This window comes from Melospiza georgiana, chromosome 31 (genome assembly GCF_028018845.1).
Source record: "Melospiza georgiana isolate bMelGeo1 chromosome 31, bMelGeo1.pri, whole genome shotgun sequence".
Taxonomy (NCBI): domain Eukaryota; kingdom Metazoa; phylum Chordata; class Aves; order Passeriformes; family Passerellidae; genus Melospiza; species Melospiza georgiana.
This window is the reverse complement of record NC_080460.1, coordinates 2529652-2552638: the sequence shown is the minus strand read 5'-3', so window position 1 is coordinate 2552638 and position 22987 is coordinate 2529652. Positions and strand designations below refer to the sequence as shown.

The 22987-nt window shown below is 47.7% G+C and overlaps 1 protein-coding gene across 1 annotated transcript; it reads right to left on the bottom strand.

Moving 5' to 3' along the window:
* Positions 1-462: 462 nt before the first annotated feature.
* Positions 463-2082, bottom strand: TCIM (transcriptional and immune response regulator). Its single transcript, XM_058042355.1, has one exon. The coding sequence runs from the start codon at positions 2060-2062 to the stop codon at positions 1742-1744; it is 321 nt and encodes a 106-aa protein (XP_057898338.1). The 5' UTR covers positions 2063-2082; the 3' UTR covers positions 463-1741.
* Between the last annotated feature and the right edge of the window lie 20905 nt (positions 2083-22987).

The following is a 22987-nucleotide window of genomic DNA, read 5'->3' as shown; positions in this document are numbered from 1 at the left end:
ACAACCTGCAGAAAAACAGCCCAGTTCTGCTGCCAAAGCTTTGTAACTTATTGCTGTTTCTTTGGGTGATGAGGAGCAAAGCCTAGGTTTTCTCTGCTCTGCAGAAATGCCAAAGGCTGATGAGCCATGCTCCTGAAGCATCATTTTCTACACCTTTCCACAATGCAGAAGATGTTATTCTGCTTTATTACAGAGGGGAAACTGATGCTGGAGTTGATTAGAGATAAATTTGGTGAGGCAAATTACATGGTTGCCATGGCAATTGTGGGCCAAGCTGATGCTGGCAGGTGGGATGGGGGAGCCAGGGGCTGCTCCACATCCTGAGGATGGGCTGCTAAAGCCATATCTGGGGAATCAGGGAGAGCTGCAGGTAGTCTGCTCCTAAACCAGGCCCCTATGAAATGACAAAAAAAAAGTCTAACCCCACCACTCCAGGAGAACTGAGCATTTCAGACAAGGTAATTTAGATTTACTTCATAATTTATTAGTTTTCACATCGCTGTATGCAATAAATTATAGCCAATATAATATTAACATTGTTATAAAATATTGCCATGAAGTAAGTACTCATCTAATAGTGGCTGTCACCTACACAGAGAAGAACTGTAGTTATTATATTTAGATTTTTAGTGTTAGTGGTAAGTGAACATAATATTAAGGAACTTCACAGTAAATTCAGGGAAATCTGTCATTATTATTGCTTCTGTGCAAACGACTTTTCCTGCACACACAGAGCTTGGCAAGGAAAGGCACAGCTGTGCAGAGTTAATGCATTCCCGGACGGCTGAACTCACTGCACCACGCTGCCTTGGGGGCATTTCACAGATTCTGACCCTGACCAGCAGCTGGGAGGTCTCCAGAGCCCCCCACCACCACAGCAGCAGGGCTCAGGCTGAAGAGCACAAAGTCTGGGAGCACCAAGTCCATCAGGAGGTCCTGGGTGTGGGGTTTCCCCCCAGCTCAGTCCCATGGCTGCCCAGAGGAGCAAATCTGCCCCAGCTGGGAGCTGCTCTCTCTCTGAGAGCCTCTGGCCACCAGGCTGCTGGCCACAGTGATGTGCTGTGGGCACTGGTCCTGCTGGCCACACCAGAGATGCTGTGGGCACTGGTCCTGCTGGCCACACCACAGCTGCTGGCCACACCAGTGCTGCTGTGGGCACTGATGCTGCTGTCCACACCAATGTGCCATGGGCACTGCTCCTGCTGGTCACACCAGCGCTGCTGTGGGCACTGATGCTGCTGTCCATGCCAATGTGCCCTGGGCACTGGTGCTGCTGGCCACACCAGTGCTGCTGTGGGCACTGATGCTGCTGGCCACGCCAATGTGCCCTGGGCACTGATCAGGCTGCTGTCCACATCAATGTGCCATGGGCACCGATGTTGCTGTCCACACCAGTGTGCCACGGGCACTGGTCCTGCTGGCCACACCAGTGTGCCATGGACACAGATGCTGCTGTGGGCACTGATCAGGCTGCTGGCCACACCAATGTGCCATGGGCACTGGTCCTGCTGTCCACACTGGTGTGCTGTGGGCACTGGTCCTGCTGGTCACACTAGTGCTGCCATGGGCACCGATGCTGCTGCCCGCAGGGATGCTGCTGTTGGCTCATGTTTTCCAGTAGAGCTGAAGCCCCTGCATGGACTGTCAGCTCCCCAGGCCCACCGAGCATGCTGAGCGTGCTAGGAGCCCTCAAACAGTCCCGTCACAAAGTTCTCCATTCCTGCTCCCTCCGCCAGCCAGCTCAGTGAACTTTGATGGAGTATTTCCGAAACGTCAGGAACTGCAGCAGCTTGTCTTTCCTCCTCTGCTTTAGCGCCATCAGCGCCCTGGTTTTTTCCTCCATGTCCTGGTCGGTGGCGAGGATTATCTTGGCTCTCTCCTCCGCCTTCTTGTCGCCGGAGTTTCTGAAGAGTTTCTGCAGGGATGCCTCGTTGATGCTCTCGAAGATGTTGGCCGCGGCTTTCTTGCGCAGCGCGGTGTCGAAGCGGTACCCATGGAGTGAGGGGCTCACCCGCAGGGATGTGGACATGGCTGCAGTGCTGGAGCTCGTCTTTGCTCTCATGGAAGCTCTGCCGGCTCTGTCCTGCTGCTCTGCTGCCTGCAGGAGTGGTATTTAAAGGCAGGCTGGAGGAAAAGCCGGCGGGCTCCGGTTACAGCGCTGAGATCACGATGATGTCAACAGCCAACAGTCGCAGGCAAAGTTTAACATTTAAGTTGCCAACTTTGCTGTCTTGCAGACGGGATGAAAAGTCCTCTCTGCTGCTGGAAATCTTCTTCTTCTTCTGGAAATATGGGGGGTTTTGACCCACTACAGAACAGGCTTCTGGAAATCTTCTGGAAATATTGGGAGGGGTTTTGACCCACTACAGAAGAGGCTTCTGGAAATGTTCCTCTTCTGGAAGTGTTGGGGGGTTTTGACCCATCATAGAGGCTTCTGGAAATGTTCTTCTTCTGGAAGTGTTGGGGGGTTTTGACCCATCATAGAACAGACTTCTTGAAATGTTATTCTTCTGGAAATATTGGGGGGTTTTGTCCATCACAGAACAGGCTTCTGGAAATGTTCTTCTTCTGGAAGTGTTGGGGTTCTTGACCCACCACAGAACAGGCTTCTGGAAATCTTCTTCTTGAAGTGTTGGGGGTTTTTGACCCACCACAGAACAGGCTTCTGGAAATCTTCTTCTTGAAATGTTGGGGGTTTTTTGACCCATCGCAGAACAGGCTGTGGGACTGAGCCAGCACAGCCCAAACTCCACTGCTGCCCTTGCTGCATGTGAAAAGCACTGTGTGCACAATGGATCATATCATAAATGAGTAAAACTCCAGGTGAGAAGTGCTGCAATGCCAGCAAGAGGCTGGAGCCTGTGTAAACAGCCAAGAACTTGGCTCTGTCTCCACTGCCAGCACTGCAAACCTGCTCCTGTCTGGGCATGGGTTCCTTTCTGCTGCTTCCAGCAGATGTAACTCATCTTTAGTGCACACAGAGCTGCAGTTTCTGACTGACAATGTTGTCCCAAAGGCAGGTGATCCATAAAATCCTCTGAGGTTACTTCCCTGGGTGTTACACCCTCAGTTGCACATGGCAATGCTCTCAGGGGGAGCAGGAAAACTCAGTTTGCTGCCCCGCTCCTGCCTCCAGTGTCCTTTTGCTTAAATTTCGTGCTCATTAGTGCTGGAAAGAAAACTCACCTCTGCTCTACAAGGCTTTCCATACCACCCTTGGTCAATGACAAGCCCTTGGGCTGGGAGGACTCTCCCTTAGTCATACAGGTCAGTTTTGGCTCCTGTGAGGAGCAGGGAGCTGCACCCAATGTCCCTTTGGGTCCCTTCTCACTCGAGGGGCACTGTGGGCAGGGCACAGCTGCCAGCAAGGGGCTGCTCTGCCCACCAGGGCTCCTGCTGGCCTCACACACCTGGGCTGAGCACAATCCAGCCTGGCCCAGAATAGCTGTGGGTTCAAAAGTCACTTAAGGCCAGGAGCCAGAGATAAGTGTATTTTGGTTAATGTTTTAAAGCAGCCGGATGCTGCAGAGGCTCTGTTTGGTAAACTAGAGGTTTGTTTGCTGTGGCTACTGACCTTGTTACTCATCCTGGCTGAAAGGCTCCAGAAACAGCCTCTGCCCCCATCCCACTCAGACCAGGGGTTTCCCTGTTTTACCGGAGAGCTGTGGAAATTACCTCTGACCACAGTGAAAACAGATCCAAGGAAACATCACCCAGCTGCTTTTTATTCCACATTCCCTTTAAAACTTCAGCTCCTCGGGATGGAGGGAAGGGATGTGTCTGAGCCACACGCAGGGGATATGTCTGTGCCTCTCTGGCACTCAGCAGGAGCAGTGAGGAGCTGAGCACACCTGAAGGTTTTGTGTAGATGTTTGTGCTGGCTCAGAATGGAGAAGGGGATTACCTGTGACTTGTTGGTCACCAGGTGAACTGGCATGGGGCATTGAGGAACTGAGGCTCAGAATATCCTGTGATACCTGAGAGATGTAACAGATAGATATGGATGCTATAGATATACATACATAGATATAGATATGTGTAGATGCATAGATGTATAGATGTATAGATGATGTATAAAGATATATATATAGATATAGATATAAAGATACAGAGATATAGATATATTGATATATAGATATATAAATATATAGATACATAGATGATGTATAGATATATAGATATAGATATATAAATATATAGATACATAGATATACAGATATATAGATATATAGATATAGATATATATAGACATATAGATGTATAGATGTATAGATGTGTAGATATATAGGTATATAGATATACAGACATATAGATATATAGATATATAGACATATAGATATATAGATATATAGATATATAGATATACAGATGTATAGATGTATAGATATATAGATATATAGACATATAGATATATAGATATATAGATATATAGATATATAGACATATAGATATATAGATATATAGATGTATATATGTATAGATATATAGATATTTAGATATATAGATATATAGATATATAGATATAACAGGGCAGGTTGCTCCTGAGCCCCAGAAAAACTGGCAAACCCAGCTCCAGCCAGGCTCAGATCAATTCCAGCTGGCCAGAACTTGCCAGGCTTCTTTCCTTAGGACAGGGAGTGGCCTCATTTCAGTGTCTGCCCACTTTCCTACCTGGGACTTGGGACTTGGTGCTGCTGGGCACAGCCTGAACCAGCCCTGAACCCTGCATGCCCATTTCCTGCCAGGACATGGGTTTCCTCAGTGCTGCCAGGACTTTGCTCTGGCACGAGCTCTCTCTGCACGTGCCATCGCTTCCTGTGGTTCTGTCACTGTGTGAGTTACTTTTTACAAGTTTTTCACAATTCCTTTTGTATTGTGCTGGATGTTCTGTGCTTCAGAGTGTAAACAACAGCTTTGCAAGTCCCTGGGATTCTTCTCCCACCAGCCAGACGTGCAGCCTCTCACCTTGCCACGAATTGGTGAGGCCAATTCGTCAGCTGCTTGTTCAACATTTGCAGGGCTGATAAATCCACCCTGAAAATAGACCAGTTTTGGTGTGGCTGCCTGGAAAAGATCTCATGGTTTATAGACTGTGCTAGCATGAAATGTGGTGGGGGAGCAGAAGGAAGCAGGGCCACATGTGCTGCCCAACCCTTCCTGCTCAGAAAGGGGGTAAATCTGCCCAAAACACGTGCTTGGATGAAACGCTCAAAGGACAGGACAGATAACACAGTGTCAGGGTACCTGGGGTAAAATTCAGTGCCAGGAGATCAGCCAAGATGTTGTGGGCTGAAGAAAACAAATCCTTTTTTTGTCCCCTGGTCAAAAAACAAGAGCTGAGGCAGGTTCACGTGCGCCTTGTTTTCACCACTCCCACTGCACATGGAATCACTCTGCAGGTATTTGCAGAGATGTGGCTGACAGCATAAATTAGCAATATCTGGGGAAGATACAAGCTCAGAAAAGTATCTGCCATGGAAACCGAGACTAAAGCTGATGCTTTAGGAGTAAGACATCAAAAAGCTGCCAAGATCAAGCACGCGTTCCTTGTGAGCTCATCTCACACAGAGCACTAACAAATGTCTTTGCCCCTTCAAGCTTCTCTGCCCACTTTGTATAAATTTAGTTGTGCTTGGCTCTGACAGAGCGATGAAGCATGCCTCATCTGTTTTTTTCCAGTAATTCTTGTTTATATGGGTGTTTTAATACTGCTTTCCCAGCAATGCCTAGGAGGAATTATTCATGTGTTGGATTGGAGAGCAACTTCAGAGAAGATGTGATTTCTATCATCGCTCTCCTGCTATTCTTGTGTAATTGCTTTGTGAGACGCAAACGCTCCATTTCACCCGTTAATGGGAGGATTAATTCCCATGCCCACCGTCTGCAGAGAGGCACAGCCACATCTCTAATTGTGCTCTGCTTCTCCTGCCGGCCTGACGGGCTCGGGGTGCTTTGGACGGGGCGGTTTTGCTGCCAGGAAAGCCCCGGGACTGGGCAGGGAGATGGAGGGAGCTGGGGCAGCCACAAACTCCCGCAGAGAGCTGGCTTTGCCTTCTTGTAACCTCCAAAAGCACTCCAAAGAAGGCAATCCGGGATGCCTGGCAGCTCCCTGGGGCGTGTTTTGCATAGCTTTCCCTCCTCTGGCTGCTGCCAAAGCCTGCACGGTCCAGAGCATCCGTTTGGGGTCAGAGGATGCAGCAGCCCTCGTGGAGCATCAGAGCTGCCCTGCCCTTCCCACCAGGCATGGGGCATTGAGAAACTGAGACTCAGAGTATCCTGTGAGATGTAACAGATAGATACGGATGATATAGATATAGATAATAGATATTATATCTATTTATATCTATATATCTGTAATATATAGATAGATATAGGTAGATATAGATAGATATAAATATATATGAATAGGTATAGATATAAATATAGATATAGATCGATAGATAGATACAGTTATAGATGTAGATAAATATGATAGATATAGATAGACATATATAATCGATATTATATATTTATTAGTATATATATATATACTAATATATATATACTAATATATATATATATTAGTATATATATATAGTATATATATATATTAGTATATATATATATTAGTATATATAATAGATATTATATCTATTTATATCTATCTATATATCTGTAATATATAGATAGATATAAATAGATATAGATATAGATATAGATGGATAGATATAGATATTTATAGATAGATATAGATATAGATACAGATATAGATATAGATATAGATATAGATATAGATATATAGATAGATATAGAGATAGATAGATAGATGATAGATAGATAGATAGATAGATAGATAGATAGATAGATAGATAGATAGATATAGAGATAGATAGATATAGAGATAGATATAGAGATAGATAGATAGATAGATAGATAGATAGATAGATAGATAGATAGATAGATAGATAGATAGATAGATATAGATATTTGCTTTATCCTCAGGCCATTCAGTGAAAACCTAACAATGGGAAATGTCCAGGAGCCTCCAGCCATCTCTGCTCTTCCCATCCCTTCCCTGGCTTGGAGCTCTGGCTCCTCACAGCCTTCACAGCTGCCACGAGCCTGCAGCTGGGGGAACCCAGCCCTTCTCAGGAGCCACAAATGCTCCTGGCTGCTGGGAAAGGGCTCTGAGATGGGAAGGTTTCCGAGATGCAGTGCTTGCAGACAGCTGTGGGACGGCTCTAAGGTCAAGGAGGAGCTGGTTCATTGTGTTGCTCTTGGAGTCCAAATTCCTGGGAGGTTGTCAGACACCCAGCTCATGCGAATGGCAGCGCTGTCCTGGCTCCAAGCTGCCCACAGCCTCTCTGCACAGGGCCTTGTGTGCCTCTGGGACTTGTGTGCCACTGCGACCCCACCTGAGGTTTCTGTTTGTTCGGCCGCTGCTTGGGTTTTCCTGTGGTTGTTCTATCTTTAATAGAACATCTGGGAACACTTGTGCAAATCTCACGGCAGGACACCGTACCCTTTGCTCAGAAACCCCAAGAGTTTAACTTGGCCATCTGTGCTCCTTGTGACTCCTCCTGTGGTCCCCACTTCCGAGATATGGGACAGGGCAGGTACTTGTCCCCAGATTAGAGGTTCAGGATAAGGAGGTTCTTTTAAGGGCACTTCTGTGGCAGTTCAGTTGCTGGGAAGCCCAGACATATCTCAGACAATCCTCACACAGGATTCCCTGGCCTGAAAACAGGAAAAACATACTGGTTTTCAGACAACAGAAGGCACGGTGGCACAATTAAATTCCATCAGAAAATATTTTAATAGGGGAAAAAATAAGGAGAATTTTTTCTAAGTAACTTAGTTAATTTCCATCAGAAAATATTTTAATAGGGAAAAAATAAGGAGAATTTTTTCTAAGTAACTTAGTTAATTTCCATCAGAAAATATTTTAATAGGGAAAAAATAAGGAGAATTTTTTCTTTAAGTGAGGGGAATGATGCAGCCCCAGAAGTGTGCAGAGCAGCCCTGTCCTGCTCTGGCCCAGGGAATGGCTGCAGCTGGCTGAGCCAAGCATTGCTCTGTGCAGGGAGACCATATAAGAGTAAAGCCTGTGCTGTTACTGATAAGGAATGTCTCCTCATTTCTCATAAATTCCCTGCTAAATGTACGATGACCAAGTTAATAATGCAGTGCAGGGCATGACGGATGGCCAGTTACAGTGAGTAAATCATGTCTGGGAAGAAACAGAAGAGAAACAGAAACTTCTGGCACTTTTACCAGGCAGGACCCCTTGGGAGAAGCCCTGAATGCAGCAAAGCAGAGCTGAGGACACATCTGGGACTGCAGGGTCTGGAGATGCAAGGGCTTGCTGTGTAAAGAAGCCACAGCTGATTCTCTTGGTGCTTGAGACTTCTCAAATCCATCTTGCAAAGAGAAACTCTGCCTGTGGTGCTCTCCACGTGTCATGGGAGATCATTCCTGAAATATGGTGGTGGGTTCCTATCCAGAGCATTGTCACAAAAAGAACAGCCTGGTCTGTGGGGATGCAGGTGGGCAACACCCAGGGGGGTGCACCAGGGTGGGGATTTAAGGGGGAAAACTCCATCATGTGCCAGCAGGACCAACCCCATGGGATGGCACTGGCACCATGGCATGGCATCAGTGTCCTGGGATGGCACCAGCACCATGGGATGGCGTCAACCTCATGGGATGGCACCGGTACCATGGAATAGCACCAGTACCATGGAATGGCACCGACTCCCTGGGATGGCACCAACTTCCTGAGATGGCACCAATGCTCTGGGACGGCACTGGCACCATGGGATGGCACCAACACCATGGGATGGCACCAACACCCTGACATGACACAAGTCCCCTATGATGGCACCAACTCCCTGGGATGGCACCAATGCCCTGGGATGGCACCAGCCCTTCATGTCCTGCTATTCCCCTGGCAGCCAAGGAAAGTGTTTGAATATCCCCGATATTCCATCCCTGAATACACTGATGACTTCAGCACCTTCCCGCCGGCTCAGGAATGAAAGTTTGGACTTTGGAGCACGAACAACCTTTTCTTTCTGTGCCCGGTTTCCTGTTTGATCTTCCTGCAGCTCCCGAGGAGCCGTGGCTGCAGAGGGGCTCAGCAGAGCCGTCTCCAGCTGTCAGACACCTCATTGTCTCTGCCTCGGGGACGGGCCCACGGAAATCCTGCCGTGGGGCAGGGCTGGGGGCTGGCCCGGGTCTGGCCCGGGTCATTGTCGCAGCGCCTTGCACACGCTCGGCGCCGCCGTGCCCGCTGCTGGGGCTGGGATCTCTGCCCAGCCCTTCCTGTGCTGCAGGAGAGGTGGCAGACAGGATGTGCCTTGGTGCCTTTGTGCTGCTCTGCTGTGTTGCACGAAATAGTTTTTACTCTGCTCCTCCTTCTGGGGGGCTGCAGTGCCCCCCAAAGCCCCCCATGGCCATTGTAAATCAAAGGTGACGCCAACAAAGGAGAGGGAATGATGTATCTGACTCCATGGATATCAGAAGGCTAATTAATTACTATATTATATTATATTATATTATATTATATTATATTATATTATATTATATTATATTATATTATATTATATTATATTATATTATATTATATTATATTATATTATATTATATTATATTATATTATATTATATTATATTATATCATATCATATCATATCATATCATATCATATCATATTATATTATATTATATCATATTATATTATATGCTATATTATATGCTTTATTATATACTTTATTATATACTTTATTATATACTTTATTATATACTTTTATTATACTTTATTATCAGACACCCCACGCTGTCTGATGGCCACAATACAGGGGGGAAAAGGGAGCTGTGGGGAGAACAGAGAACATTAAACTACAACAACACAACTATACATCACTAAAGCTTTACTTGATATTCACACAAGAGTTATATTTCAATTGTGAGAGCCAATCATCTCATTATCCATCTGTAATATTAAGGGTGGTCTGGGGTACCCAGGGAGGGTTGTGACCATGCAGAGGAGATCCTGGGCTAGCAGGGGACACCAAAGTCTCTGTCTGGGGCCTGGCTGGCCTCTGTGCAATGTTTGAAACCCTGCAAGCAGCCCAGGCAGGGAAACACTGGCTTTATGTTGAAAGAGCTAAGCCAGGTCCAAGGTCAGAGGCACGGCCTTGGTGAGCAGTGTTCACTTTTCAGTTCCTTAATTCTGTGCCAAAGCAAAAGGGGATGGGGCAGAGGGAGCTCCTGACCTGGCTGTGTTTTGGAGAGGAATGGCTGAGGTTTGTGCAGCTAAATAATGCTGGGAGAAGAATACCAGGGAAGGGAAGGGAAGGAGGAGAAGAGCAAAGCTGCATCTGTGGAGATTGATCAGGGATTTATCAGAGATTTATCAATGCCGTGCTGATCGTCTGGGAGATGAGCCTGGCACTGCAGAGTCATCAGCCTTATAGCTCATTTCTCCACTAACAAAAGAGTTTCTGGGAGAGAACAGATGGTGTTTGGCTCCTACCACCATCTCTGGTGGCCCAGCAACTTTGCTTTGAAGCTGCTAGAAAAGCAATTTCTGTGATCCCCTTCCCATCCCTGTGGCAGTGCCTGAGCCACAGGGGCTGCTGGCTGCATTTGGGGTATTTTGGGGTATTTTTTGCATGCTGCAGGAGGATGTGAGCTGCTCCAGAGCTGCCATTCAGGTTTGTGCTGAGGCTCTGGCTGTCCCCAAGGCCACTGCAGCTGTTAGGGCAGGGAAGTGAACTTTTGCCAGTGCTGTTTTCCTCAGAAATCTGCCTCAGCTGCTCACGTCAGCCCTGCTCAAAGAGCAGCTCAGGGCTGTAAAGCCTATCTGTGGGACAGGCAAGGCTGGCAGCTCCAGGCACCAGAGCAGAGCTGCCTGCCACAGGTCTGAGCTGGGCAGAACTGGAGCAGGGAGGCTCCCAGGAGCCCTGAATCACCTGTGGGGTGAAAGGAACAGGGCAGGAGACTTTTTCTCCTTTTAATGCCTTTATTAAAAGTGATCAGCTCAAGATTGGGAAGCTCGATGGGTCCGTGGTTTGCTGTCGCTGCTCCCAGGGTGACTCACAGGAAGAGGAATCTGCAGCTTTGTCCACTAAAGGGCAGAGCTGGGGGTCCCATCCCCACCACAGCAATGGGGGTAGCCCTGTATTGCAATTTTCTCATTTTCTAGGGCTGATCTCTTGGTTCCAGCTGAGGTCTCTGCTCAGGGCGAGAGGCAACAAAGGTTCTCAGCATCTCTGCAGGCTCGGCACTCTGTTCCTCACCTCCAGACATCACTCTGGTCTCTTAATTCTGTGTTGGCTCGTTGTTTTGGGGGTTTTTTCAGTAAGTTTGGTGGGGTGGCTTCCCATGGCATGCTGGTCCCGAGGTTATTTTGCATGCTCTCTGATGTCCCCCTCCTATGTCCCCTCCTCTCACCATCCATCAGCTTAGCCCCAGGCAGGGCCTTACTGATACAAAAGGAGCAATTAATGAAATGGTGATTACAATAACAGGTAGAACTTCACCCTGGCAGCAGCTGGTTTAACTGGTTCTGCAACTCTTTTTTTCCCCCAAAAAAATTGGCAGATTTTGTTACTTATGACATGGGGCAGCTCAGGACAGCTCAGAGAGCTTCCCCTCGTGTCCTGGACCAGCCCCAGTGGTGCCATGTCGCAGACATCTTTTTATGAAAAGCCTTTCTTAGGATTTTTTCTTCCTGAGAAGCTGAGAAGCCTCAGGAACAAAATGTAAATAATTATTATCTGCTGCTGTGGAATGCAACAGGTGCATCTGTGATTGGTCTTGTGCAGATGTTTAGATTTAGTGACCAGTCACAGCAGAGCTGGCTCTCTCCCTCTGTCCAAGCCAGCTGCCTTTGTTATCATTATTTTCTTTTCTATTCTTAGCTTAGCCAGCCTTCTGAAATGAAGCTTTTCCTTCTATTCTTTCAGTATAGTTATAATGTAATATATATATCATAAAATAATAAATCAAACCTTCTGAAACGTAGAGTCAACATCCTCGTCTCTTCCCTCATCCAAGAACCCCTGTGACCACTGTCACAGTGCCACAAGCAGCAGCCTGCTGCCAGCCCCTGCTCCCAGAGGTGTTTAACTCTCCCAGAAACGCCTTCTAGATGTTTCCCCACAGCCACAGCCACAGTTTCAGTGAGTGATGCCTTGTTTACATGGGAGCCTTGTCTTTGTTCTCCAGATCTGCCCTTGACTCGCTGTCAGGTGTCAGCGTGCAGGGGCTTCAGGCTGTCTGCTGGGTTATTTATGCAGCAGTTCAGATGAAAAAGAACCAGTTTAGAGCTGCCAGTAGATTTGAGTTCTGGGAGGGAGGGGAGGGAAGGGGAGAGGGGTGATGCTGTGCTTATGGCAAGCTGTGTAGGGTCTGGCTGAGCAGAGAAATGCTGATGGTGAGCCTGGGGTCTGAACCCTCAGTGGTTCAGAGTCGAACCAGAAGCCCAGCCAGCAGTTTGTGCTCTGGAGTTGTTGGCATCTGCTTAGGAGAAGTAAATCCAGTTTAACATGGCGTCTGCCTCATGGAGAGAATCTGCCCATCACAAGGGTCTGTGTGAGACTGAGGGAGGTTGTAGGGTCAGGGGACACATGGGGAGTCCTCACCACTCTGATGGGGACCTAAAAACTAAAATAAAAGCTGTGGTGTGTCAGTAAACACTGCTGAGTGTGACATCAGGACACTGAGGCCATGAGCTCATGTCCAGCACCCTCTGTGCACAGAGCTGAGTCAGTTCCGGCCATGGTGAGTTCTATGGAAGGAGCATTTTCCAATTCTGTTCAGGGAAATCTTACAGAGAGAGTAAACAGCTGTCTGACCCCAAACCCTGCCCTTCAGTGATCAGCTGGGGAAGGGGGTGTTGGTGCAGCAAAGGGGATCCTCACCCCAAGGCGCTCCCAATGCTGAGTTTGGCAGGCACGTGGTAAACACCAAGCTGCTTGTTTGGCAGATTAATTGGGGAAGAGAAAGGAATAACAGCCTGGCCAAGTGCCCCTGGGCTGGTGGGATGGTGCCTTGACTTCTGGGACAGTGTCCTGACCCTCAGGGGTGCTGTCCTGATGTGCCCCATCTGCTCTGAGCTCTGTCCCACGTCCCCTCAGGCAAATTCTTTCCTCGGGGATTTCTCCCCCCTCCACCCACTCCTGGGGCTGTGGGGCTCCTCTGTGTTGAGGAACTATCTTTGATCAGTGGAAATGAAACCAGGAAAATATTTTCCATTTGTGTCAGGATAAAAATGGCTCAAGCCAGGCATGATTGATAGCTGAGAAAAAATGGGAGCAGCCCCCGTGCCGTTTGTGAAGGCTTCCCACTGTCCTTGCTTACAGTAAACACTGAATAAATTTAGCTGCAGAGCCCAGCATGACACAGCCTCTTACTTCAATAATAGCAGCTCCTTGTCTCTTTTCCTTTTTTTTTCTCTTTTCTAAGAAATGGGGCTGAGTGGAGCTCCTCAAGCCAGGTGGTGATTGCCTCACTGGTTCACTGGACACCAGGATCCGTGCTTGCCCTTGTTTACTCTGAGATAAACTCAGCAGAGAGTGGAGAAAGATGGGGATAGAGATCAGAGGAGCACAGGGAGAGGTGCCCTTGTTTACCAGGGCTGGCACTGTGGGCTGTGCTGACTAACTTGGCAAACAGGCCCCTGGCACATCCCCTGTGTGGCACCAGTGACGTGCCACCCTGCACCACTGGTCAATCCCTGCCTGGGCACCCTGGGCAGCAGAGAAGTGTTGACACCCTCATCAGGACCTGCCTGTGCCTTATTCCCACCCCTTGCCCCACATTATTTTTATTCTAGTGCCAATGTTTGGGTTTCTTTATTTACCAACAGCTGTAATAGTGCCATGTTTTACAAACAGTGGCCAGACAGCAAGAGTTTTAGGGAAATAAAACCCCTTTCCAAAGGTCCCTCTGGTCATCCTTTATCAGATAATGGAAACTTTACCATCTCCCAGCCCTGTGCCATCCAGCAGTGGTGGCTTCTCAATCTGTTCCCCAGTCCTTCTCCATATTAGGTGTAGTTTTGCAGCTTCTCTCTCCTCCCCCTTGCTGTAATTTGCACTTTTTGGCTTGAGTCATGGCCTGTAATCATATCTGGCCTTCCCCAGGTGCAGATAAGGCTCTGCTTGTGCCAAGCTCAGTGGGACACGGTGCTCCAGGCACAGCCTGAGCTCTGGGGCAAGAGGCAGCACAGAAAGGTGAGGGCAGCTGTTTTCTGTGCTCTCAGATCCCTCCCAATGGGAAATCACGAGGCAAACTTGGCTGTTATTAATAAATTGCTTAGAGACCTGTGGTTAAGGTGTGCAGGAACAGAGTCTGACCAGGTGAGAAGGAATTGTCCCCTTCAGCAGAGCCCTGGGATGGTCCCTGATCACAGAGCTGGGACGTTTGGGCCACAGCTGTGACAGCACTGGGGATTTGCTGCCTTTCCAAGGCACTGAAAGTGGTTCTGCAGCAGGGGAAGGTTTGGGATATGTAGAAGAATCGAGGGGTAGGACAGTGGGGATGGATGGAGATGAGAGATCTCTGCAGCCAGGTGGTGGAATTTGGGGTTTACTGCAAAGGGCCCTGCTGGGAGCTGCCAGGCACAGCTCAGAGCAGGCCTGAGAGAGAGAAAGAGAGGTAAAGAGAGGGGTAAAGAGGAGGAGAGAGCGAGGTTCCCATTACAATACAAGAAATCTTCTTCTGGTTATGGAATTTGGGATTTATTGCAAAGGGCCAAGTGCAGACCTCGTTTGGAGCTGCCAGGCACAGCTCAGAGCAGGGCTGAGAGAAGAGAGGGGGAGAGAGGATGAGAGGGTAAAAGAGAGTGAGGTTCCCATTCCAACACAATAAATCTTCTTCTGTGCTGAATATTCTAATCCTCACTAACCAATCTAGTACAAGATACAAATCCTACAGCATTTACATACATAAGAATCACATTACATTACCATCCTGTGTTATATTTTAAATCCTACAAACTCCTCTTTGGGCCCCTTCTGCCAAGCTGTAGGGTCTGCTCTGAGCCTTGGAGCTGTCTGCAAGCAGAGGGTGTTGATCCATCCAAAGGGGATCACCTTCAGCCAGCCACACCATTGTTTTCCAGTTGTTCAGTAACTGAGGGATCTCAAAGCTTGCTTTCATTTCAATCTCACTTATAATTTCCATATTCTCAAAATCTTTTGCCAGACAATCATATTGATAAGGCTTTCCTGTTCCATCTTCCCCAACAGGGATGCAGCACGGGGAGCCCAGCAGCCCCTGGGTTCTCCCAGGAATTCAGCAGCTCCAAAGCTCTGCTCCAGCAGCACAAGTGAGGCAGGAATTGAGGGATTTTCTCTGAGATAAACTCAGCAGAGAGTGGAGAAAGATGGGGATAGAAATGAGCAGTGCTGGTACAGACAGGAGCACAGGGAGAGGAATGGCATGAGAGAATTGGCCGTGGCTCCAGTGGGACCTTCAGGATGTAACAGCAGCCTGGGGACCCTGAGATGGGGCTGCAAACTCCCAGCCACTTTAGGGAGGTTCTTCATGAATGAGATTATGATCAACACAGAAAGAAGGTGAAGGCAGCTGTTTTCTGTGCTCTCAGATCTCTCCCAATGGGAAATCACAAGGCAAACTTGGTTGTTATTAATAAATCCATTAGAGACCAGCAGCCCCTGGGTTCTTCCAGGAATTCAGCAGCTCCAAAACTCTGCTCCAGCAGCACAAGTGAGGCAGGAATTGAGGGATTTTCTCTGAGATAAACTCAGCAGAGAGTGGAGAAAATGGAGATAGAAATGAGCAGTGCTGGCACAGAGCAGGAGCTCAGGGAGAGGAATTGCAGCCATGGCTCCAGTGGGACCTTCAGGATGTAACAGCAGCCTGGGGACCCTGAGATGGGGCTGCAAACTCCCAGCCACTTTAGGGAGGTTGATCATGAATGAGATTATGGCTTATGAGGGGTTTGTAAGGCAGCCAGGACCCAGATAATGGGGGATTTTAATTACTTGGATATTGATGGGTATAATAAGTGTGCAGCAAACCACAAAGGGAGACCTATGGCTGGAGGGGAGAGTGAGATTGATCTATGCACAGCATGCTAAATCACTTAAATCATTCAGAGCCTCTCCTGGCCCCAGCTCCAGGAGCAGAGCCAAGCATGATAAATAAGGCCGGAATTGGGAAGTGTCTGGAATCCAAATGTTTGTGTTCCCGTTCGATTTCAAATATCCATGGGACAAAAGCAGCAGAGCACTTGGCTGGAGCTGCCTGGGGGCTGTGGGAATCCCTGTGGAGGGGGCTGGCCCAGCAGCAGGGAAGGTGCTCAGGAACTTTTGCACAGATTTGTCTCAGTGCTGACCTGGGTGAGACCTGGGCATGGCAAGGAGGGACCCGGAGGCCAAAGCGATTGGGAATGATGGAAAGTCTGAGGCAGCAGTGTGGGTGGGATGACAGGCTGGGCACGGCCCAGGGAGCACAGGGAGCCTGCAGGCAGGGCTGGCCACCTCCTGTGGGCTGGTCCCAGGGCTGGTGAGGCTCTCTGGGGTTTGGTGCGTTGCTACAGGACACGAGACAACACACACTGCTGCTCTCGAGGTGGAGAAAAGGGAAGGTTATTATCTGACTCCAACATTTGTAGTTTTCTAAAAGTGCTCAGGGAGCACAGGGAGCCTGCAGGCAGGGCTGGCCACCTCCTGTGGCTTTTCCCAGGGTTGGTGAGGCTCTCTGATGGTGTGTCACTATAGGACATGAAACAACACGAGCACACCCACCGCTGCTCTCAAGGTGAAGAATAGGGAAGTTCATTTTCTGACTCCAACATTTATAGATTTCCAAAAGTTACAGTGGGTTGGAGGGTGACAGTGCCACCTCTCCAATGACACCGGGCAAAACAACAGTCCATCAAATTTCTCCTTCTCCAGAAAAGAATGTAAAACAATGAGTTATTTACAGAAAGTGTGTGAGAAAGTTGGTTACAAGAATGTAAGCATCAGAAGGTTTAGAAGAACTTAAAAAATCAAGGTGACACTTGGGTGTCGCAATAGGACACAAAATAAAATGACACACATGCTGGAACTCCAAGGTAAGAAGAAGGGAAGTTCATTTTCTGACTCCAACATTTATAGATTTCCAAAAGTTACAGTGGGTTGGAGGGTGACAGTGCCACCTCTCCAATGACACCGGACAAACCAACAGTCCATCAAATTTCTCCTCCTCCAGAAAAGAATGTAAAAGCAATAATTGTTTACATAAAAATGCGTGAGAAACTCCATTACACCAATGTGAACATCAGAAGGCTGAGAAGAACTTAGAAGAACAGAGCAACACTTCAGCATCTCCACATGGGAACACTTTTGTCTCCTGGGAAGCTGGAACTCACAGCAGAAGCAAATTCATGTTTCTGACACTCAATTTGGAGAGATTTTGGCAGAATAAAAACTGTTTGGCCATTTTTGGTAGAAAACACCTGGTCAGGTGTCACTATAGGACACAAAATAACACAACGCACACACTCAGCTCTCTCAAGGTAAAAAAGCACTTCTAATTTCTGACTCCAACATTTATAGATTTCCAAAAGTGACAGTGGGTTGGAAGGTGAAAGTGCCACCTCTCCAATGACACTGGATAAACCAACAGTCCGTCAAATTTCTTCTTCTATAAAAGAATGCAAAACAAAGAGTTATTTACAGAAAGCGTGTGAGAAAGTTTGCTACAAGAATGTGAGCATCAGAAGGCTTAGAAAATTTAAAAAATCGGGGAGACATTGGTGCATGGAAGGTGTGCCCAGGTGAGGTCTCCTCCTGCCACCCTGGCTGTGCACCAGGCTCCATCACACAGGCCTGACCATCAGATATCATGGGGAAAATCTCTGTTTAACAAAAGCAAGGAGTCAGGAGTCAGGTGGACACTCCAATTTGTGGCTGGGCAGCTCCACATTGGAAACATGTGCCTCAGTGCTGCAGGGACAGGGCTGGGACAGAGATAAGGGAGATTTCTGTGTGGGTGGCACTGATTTGGGTCTGGAGCTGCTGCTCTGCTTGTGGACAAGGGCTGGGACATCTCTGCTGTTTTTCCATCCCCTCCCAGGCATGTGTCAGTCCCAGCTGACCCAGCAGACACTGCTGGGCTCAGGGAGTTGGTGCAGAATCCCTGAAAAGTGGAAATCACAGCGCCACTGCCTTAAGGCCTGCACAGAAAGTGGTGTTTTTTGAGGAGGTTCTTGGCAATTAAGGATCCAAAAATCTTTCACAGCTGGGTTTAATCTCAGAAGGCAGTGAGAAGCTTTGGGTGTGGATCTCTGACCCCTACAGACCTCTGGGAGCTGAAAGAGGGAGGGCAGCAGCTCTTTTGCTGAAATACCATTAATTCTATCACTGAGCTGCAGAAATGGGATTAACCCCGCCTGTTCCAGGGTTTAGGTTGTCCCAGCTGGGGTCTGAGAGAGCAGCAGAGCCTGGACATTGCTGTTTAGAATGGATCCTGTGCTAGACTCACCCCACACATTCTGGGGTGTGCAGTGATGCCAAAATAAACCCTTGAGGACAGAGCAGGTCTTTAGGTGGGCAGCCTGCTCACACTGGTGGGATGCAGCATGGATGCCAAGCACATGGTTATCCTCAAACACCTCATGCCATTTTTAGGCACAGGCATAAATAAATTATTGAAAACGCCACGTGCTTCCAGTCAGAATGCACCTGAGAGCTCAGATGTCTGTGTCTTGTGATCAGTGTTAGACAGGAATGGTTTGAAAACAGAGAGGAATCAAAGCTCTCCTGTCCCAGCCTGCCAGGAGAGCACACAGGAGAGGTCTGTGCGTTATTGTGGCTCTGTTCTGGGTTCTTCCAGAGCTGCAGGATCCTTGCTGGACCCCATTCCAAAGGAGCTGCTGATGGTTTGTGAGCTGGCTGTGACAGAGCATTTGGTAACCAATGTGGAGTTTGCAGGCTGACTCTGTCTCTGTAGTTTTTTTGGCACTTTCCTTGTCCACCAAAGGAAGGGCAGAGTGCTCTGCAGAGCAGGGAAACTTGGCTCTCCAGAGGCCTCTGACATGATCAGTGTGGGAATCCATAAATCAGAAAGTTTTGGGAAAGCTGAAAAAGGCCTCAGACACAGCAGAACTGTGATTAGAGCTAAGCAGCAGCCACGAGATTGGTCAGCAGAAAAAGTATGTAAAATGTAGAAAAGCAAGGACAAGTAGAACAATGGTCTGTGTATTAACGCTTGTCTAGAATAACTCTCTAAGCTACAGAAAAGTTTATCTAGTGAGATATTAGGCAGTTTTAAGCTTAATAATGGAGCTCTGTGCGTTGTGTTTTAAGGCTTACAAGCAGGGATTGTATTTGAAATAATCAAGCATTGTTTAACCAAAGGTACCTGTGCTTATAGTGGTCGGATAGAACTACTGTCAATATAGAATATATACTATACAGATATAAATACTGTCAGTGTGCTTTTGCTTGGTGTGATTGGTCAAAAATCTTTTAAAGTGAGTTGTAACATTAAGTTCTTGAGATGTGAGCTGGTGGCATCTTCCCATTGTCATAACCATGGAATGAGACTGATGCTGGGAAATCAAACAGCTCAAGGCACGTTCCCAGCAGTCCTGTCCTGTTTGTCATTTGTACAAACCCTGGCTGGTGATAGTCATCCTCTCTGATTTCCCGTCTCCCTTCTCTTCTGAGGTGACAAATCCTTTCTCCTGAGGACCCTGGTGGCACAGGGCAGCATGTTTGGGCATGGGAGTTTGCAGAAGGAAGAAAATCCCCTGCTGAGGGTCCTGTGCCCCGCCTGGCCCCAGCATTGCTGCTCCCAGCAGGGTTTGGGCATTTCCAGCCCGTGCAGAGCCCCCATCCCTGCAGGGCCAGCCTCCCTCCAGTCCTGGCAGCATTTCTCGTTTAGATGGAGCGATTTTCCCCCTGGTCCAAGTCTGCTGTTTTCCTGAAATGGTCTGAAATGTAATAGGCCAAGACAATCATTGGGATGAAATATTTCCTCCATGAAATATGCAGCAGCTATTCAGAAATGAAGATCAAGAGGAAGGAGCGCTGCCAGGCAGAGATTTAAAGGTGCTGACACGTTCCCGTGGGTTGTTTACTGAAGTCATCTCCAAAGCCCCAGTTTTAGGGCTGTATTCAAAAAAAAGAGCACAAAATACAATTTAGCAAGAGTTTAATAATTCAAGCTACAGCATGCTGAGCTTGTTTTTGCCCTTATGGGAACATCATCTCATTTCAAAAGACCTTGACTCTCTTCTGGTCGTGCAGAAGGGGCACTGCCAGGGTTATTTTTGCACCAAGGCACTGATTGGGTGTGAATCCTGCCTCTGATGCCGGTGCCAGCAAAACCTGGGGAGGCAAAACAGAGCCATATGGCCCCATTTCCCTAAAGATGTAAAATTCCAAGGAATCTGGGCGTGCTGACTTGCTAGAAAAGGGCAGCATAGGCACCTGGCATTATAAAAAAAGCTTTAGCACGGCTCTTGGCACAGGCTCTGCCCACTCAGCCCAGCTGGGTGGTGCAAGGTGAGCCCATTCCTGCAGCCCTGGGCTGGGCAGGGACATTTGGGAGCAGCCACACCCAGCACAGGGGATGCTCCAGGGTCTCACCTCACCTGCAGAGGGGTCAGAGGAGCCTCTCTGTGGGGCTGACACTACCACCAGGCTGTGTGTTATTCTATTCTATTCTATTCTATTCTATTCTATTCTATTCTATTCTATTCTATTCTATTCTATTCTATTTATTCTATTCTTATTCTTATTCTATTCTATTCTATTCTATTCTATTCTATTCTATTCTATTCTATTCTTATTCTTATTCTTATTCTATTCTATTCTTATTCTATTCTATTCTATTCTATTCTATTCTTATTCTTATTCTATTCTATTCTATTCTATTCTATTCTATTCTATTCTATTCTATTCTATTCTATTCTATTCTATTCTATTCTATTCTATTCTATTCTATTCCATTCTATTCCATTCCATTCCATTCCATTCCATTCTATTCCATTCCATTCCATTCCATTCCATTCCATTCCATTCCATTCCATTCCATTCCATTTTGTGATTCTGTGAGGATCAAGGCTTTGTCACAAGTATTTTTGCCCTGCTGGCCCCTTGGGGAAGCCGTGTGTCCCCATGTCCCTACTACAGCACTGTGTTATCACCAAGACTTAAAGAGAAGCCCCTGTGACCTCCAGTGCTGCAGCTTTGTACTTTTTGTGACCTCCCGAGCCCTTCATGAACCAGGAGATGGATTTGGCATGGAGAGCAACCTCTGTACCCCTGTGCCTCGGTGCAGCCTCCTGGACACCCCACATTTGTCCCAGTGCTTTGCTCCCTTTTCTCATCCACCCTCCTTTGGGGAGTTTGGGTTTGAGCAGCTTCAGCATCACTCCCACGGCAGAGAGTTGGTGTTTGCTGGGGTAACCACGGTCCCTTTGCAGCTGTGGGGGGACAGGAGCCGTGTCCTGGGGGTCACAGTGGGCAGCTCCTTCTCGCCCTGTATCCCCCGTGCCCACCTTCCATCCCTGCCCCGCTCGGTTCCCCCGGTGCCAAACGTGGCTTTCTGCCGCCACCTGGTGATGGACACAGAAGGGCTGTGACATCTCAGATTGTCCCGGTTCGGCAATCGCTGCTTTATTGGTCCCTGTGACCCACCCGTGTCCATCCAGGGCTCGGAGGGACGCAGCTCCTCCCTGGGACCCGGGGGTGATGGGCTGGTGTCAGTGCCACAGCAGGACCCTGTGCCCGTGCCAGGGGAGTCTCGGGCCTTTAGCTGGTCAGAGTGACCCTGAGATGTGTTAGAAAGTCTCTTTTCCCAGAGTCAGAGCTCTTCAGTTCTCGGTCAAGGTTGTTTATTGTGTTTTATCTATAAAATTTTTTCTCCTGTCCAGCCAAGGTCTGCTCAGCAGGACAGACAGAGGCACACTGACTGCCTTCAGGGCAGTGTTATTTTTTATACTAAAAAATACGTGTACAATATTTACAATTACTTCCCAATACCCATCACCTATGTTAGACAGTGAGCTTCTGCTCTAAACCAATCTAAAAATGCCACCATCACAGCAGAAGATGGAGGCCAGGAAGAAGAAGAAGAAGAAGAAGAAGAAGAAGAAGAAGAAGAAGAAGAAGAAGAAGAAGAAGAAGAAGAAGAAGAAGAAGGACAGGACACATCCAGATTCTTCCATCTTGCCCCCTGAACCCCCATTCTAAAAACCCCAAAAGTCTATTTTTCACCCTTATTATTCACCCTATTTTTCACCCTTCACCCTTATTCACTATTATTCTACTTAAACTGCCATGGCTTGCAGATCTTCATGTAAGGTTGGTAATTTGCTCCATGGGTCATAATCAAAGTCACAGGGGTCTTGGGCTCTGTGCCAGGGTCTCTGAGCCCCCTGGCAGGGTCTTGGCAGTCCAGGACAGCCAGAGGGATGTCCTGAATTCCGACAGGGGGGGATGCTGAGCTCACATCTCTGTCACTTCTCTCTGTCACCAGCCCCCAGGGTGTCCCTCGTGTCCCAGACCTGCACAGGTGGGGAGGTGCTGCTGATGGGAGGTTTTGCATCTTGGCTTGTTGCAGATGGAGCCCCATGGCCTCCTGCACCCACTTTGGGCAACCCTCGGGGTGGGTCAGGTGCCACTGACATGTTTTCTGAAAAATACCTTTGGCTAGGATTTTCTGCTGAGAAGCTGAGAGGCCTCAGAAATGAAATGTAAGCAATAACTATCTGATGGCTGTGGAATGATGGTTTACCAACAGGTGCATCTTTGATTGGTCTCAAGTAGGTTGGTCATCAAGTAAAAACAATGATGGTCCAGATGTTGAGGCTCTGAGTCTGTCACAAGATTTTATTGTCATTCTTTTCTAGCCTTCTGATGTCTCCTTTCTCTTTCTTTAGTATAGCTTTAATATAGCATTTTTAATATAATATATATCATAAAATAATAAATCAGCCTTCTGAAACACGGAGTCAAGATTCTCATCACACCCAC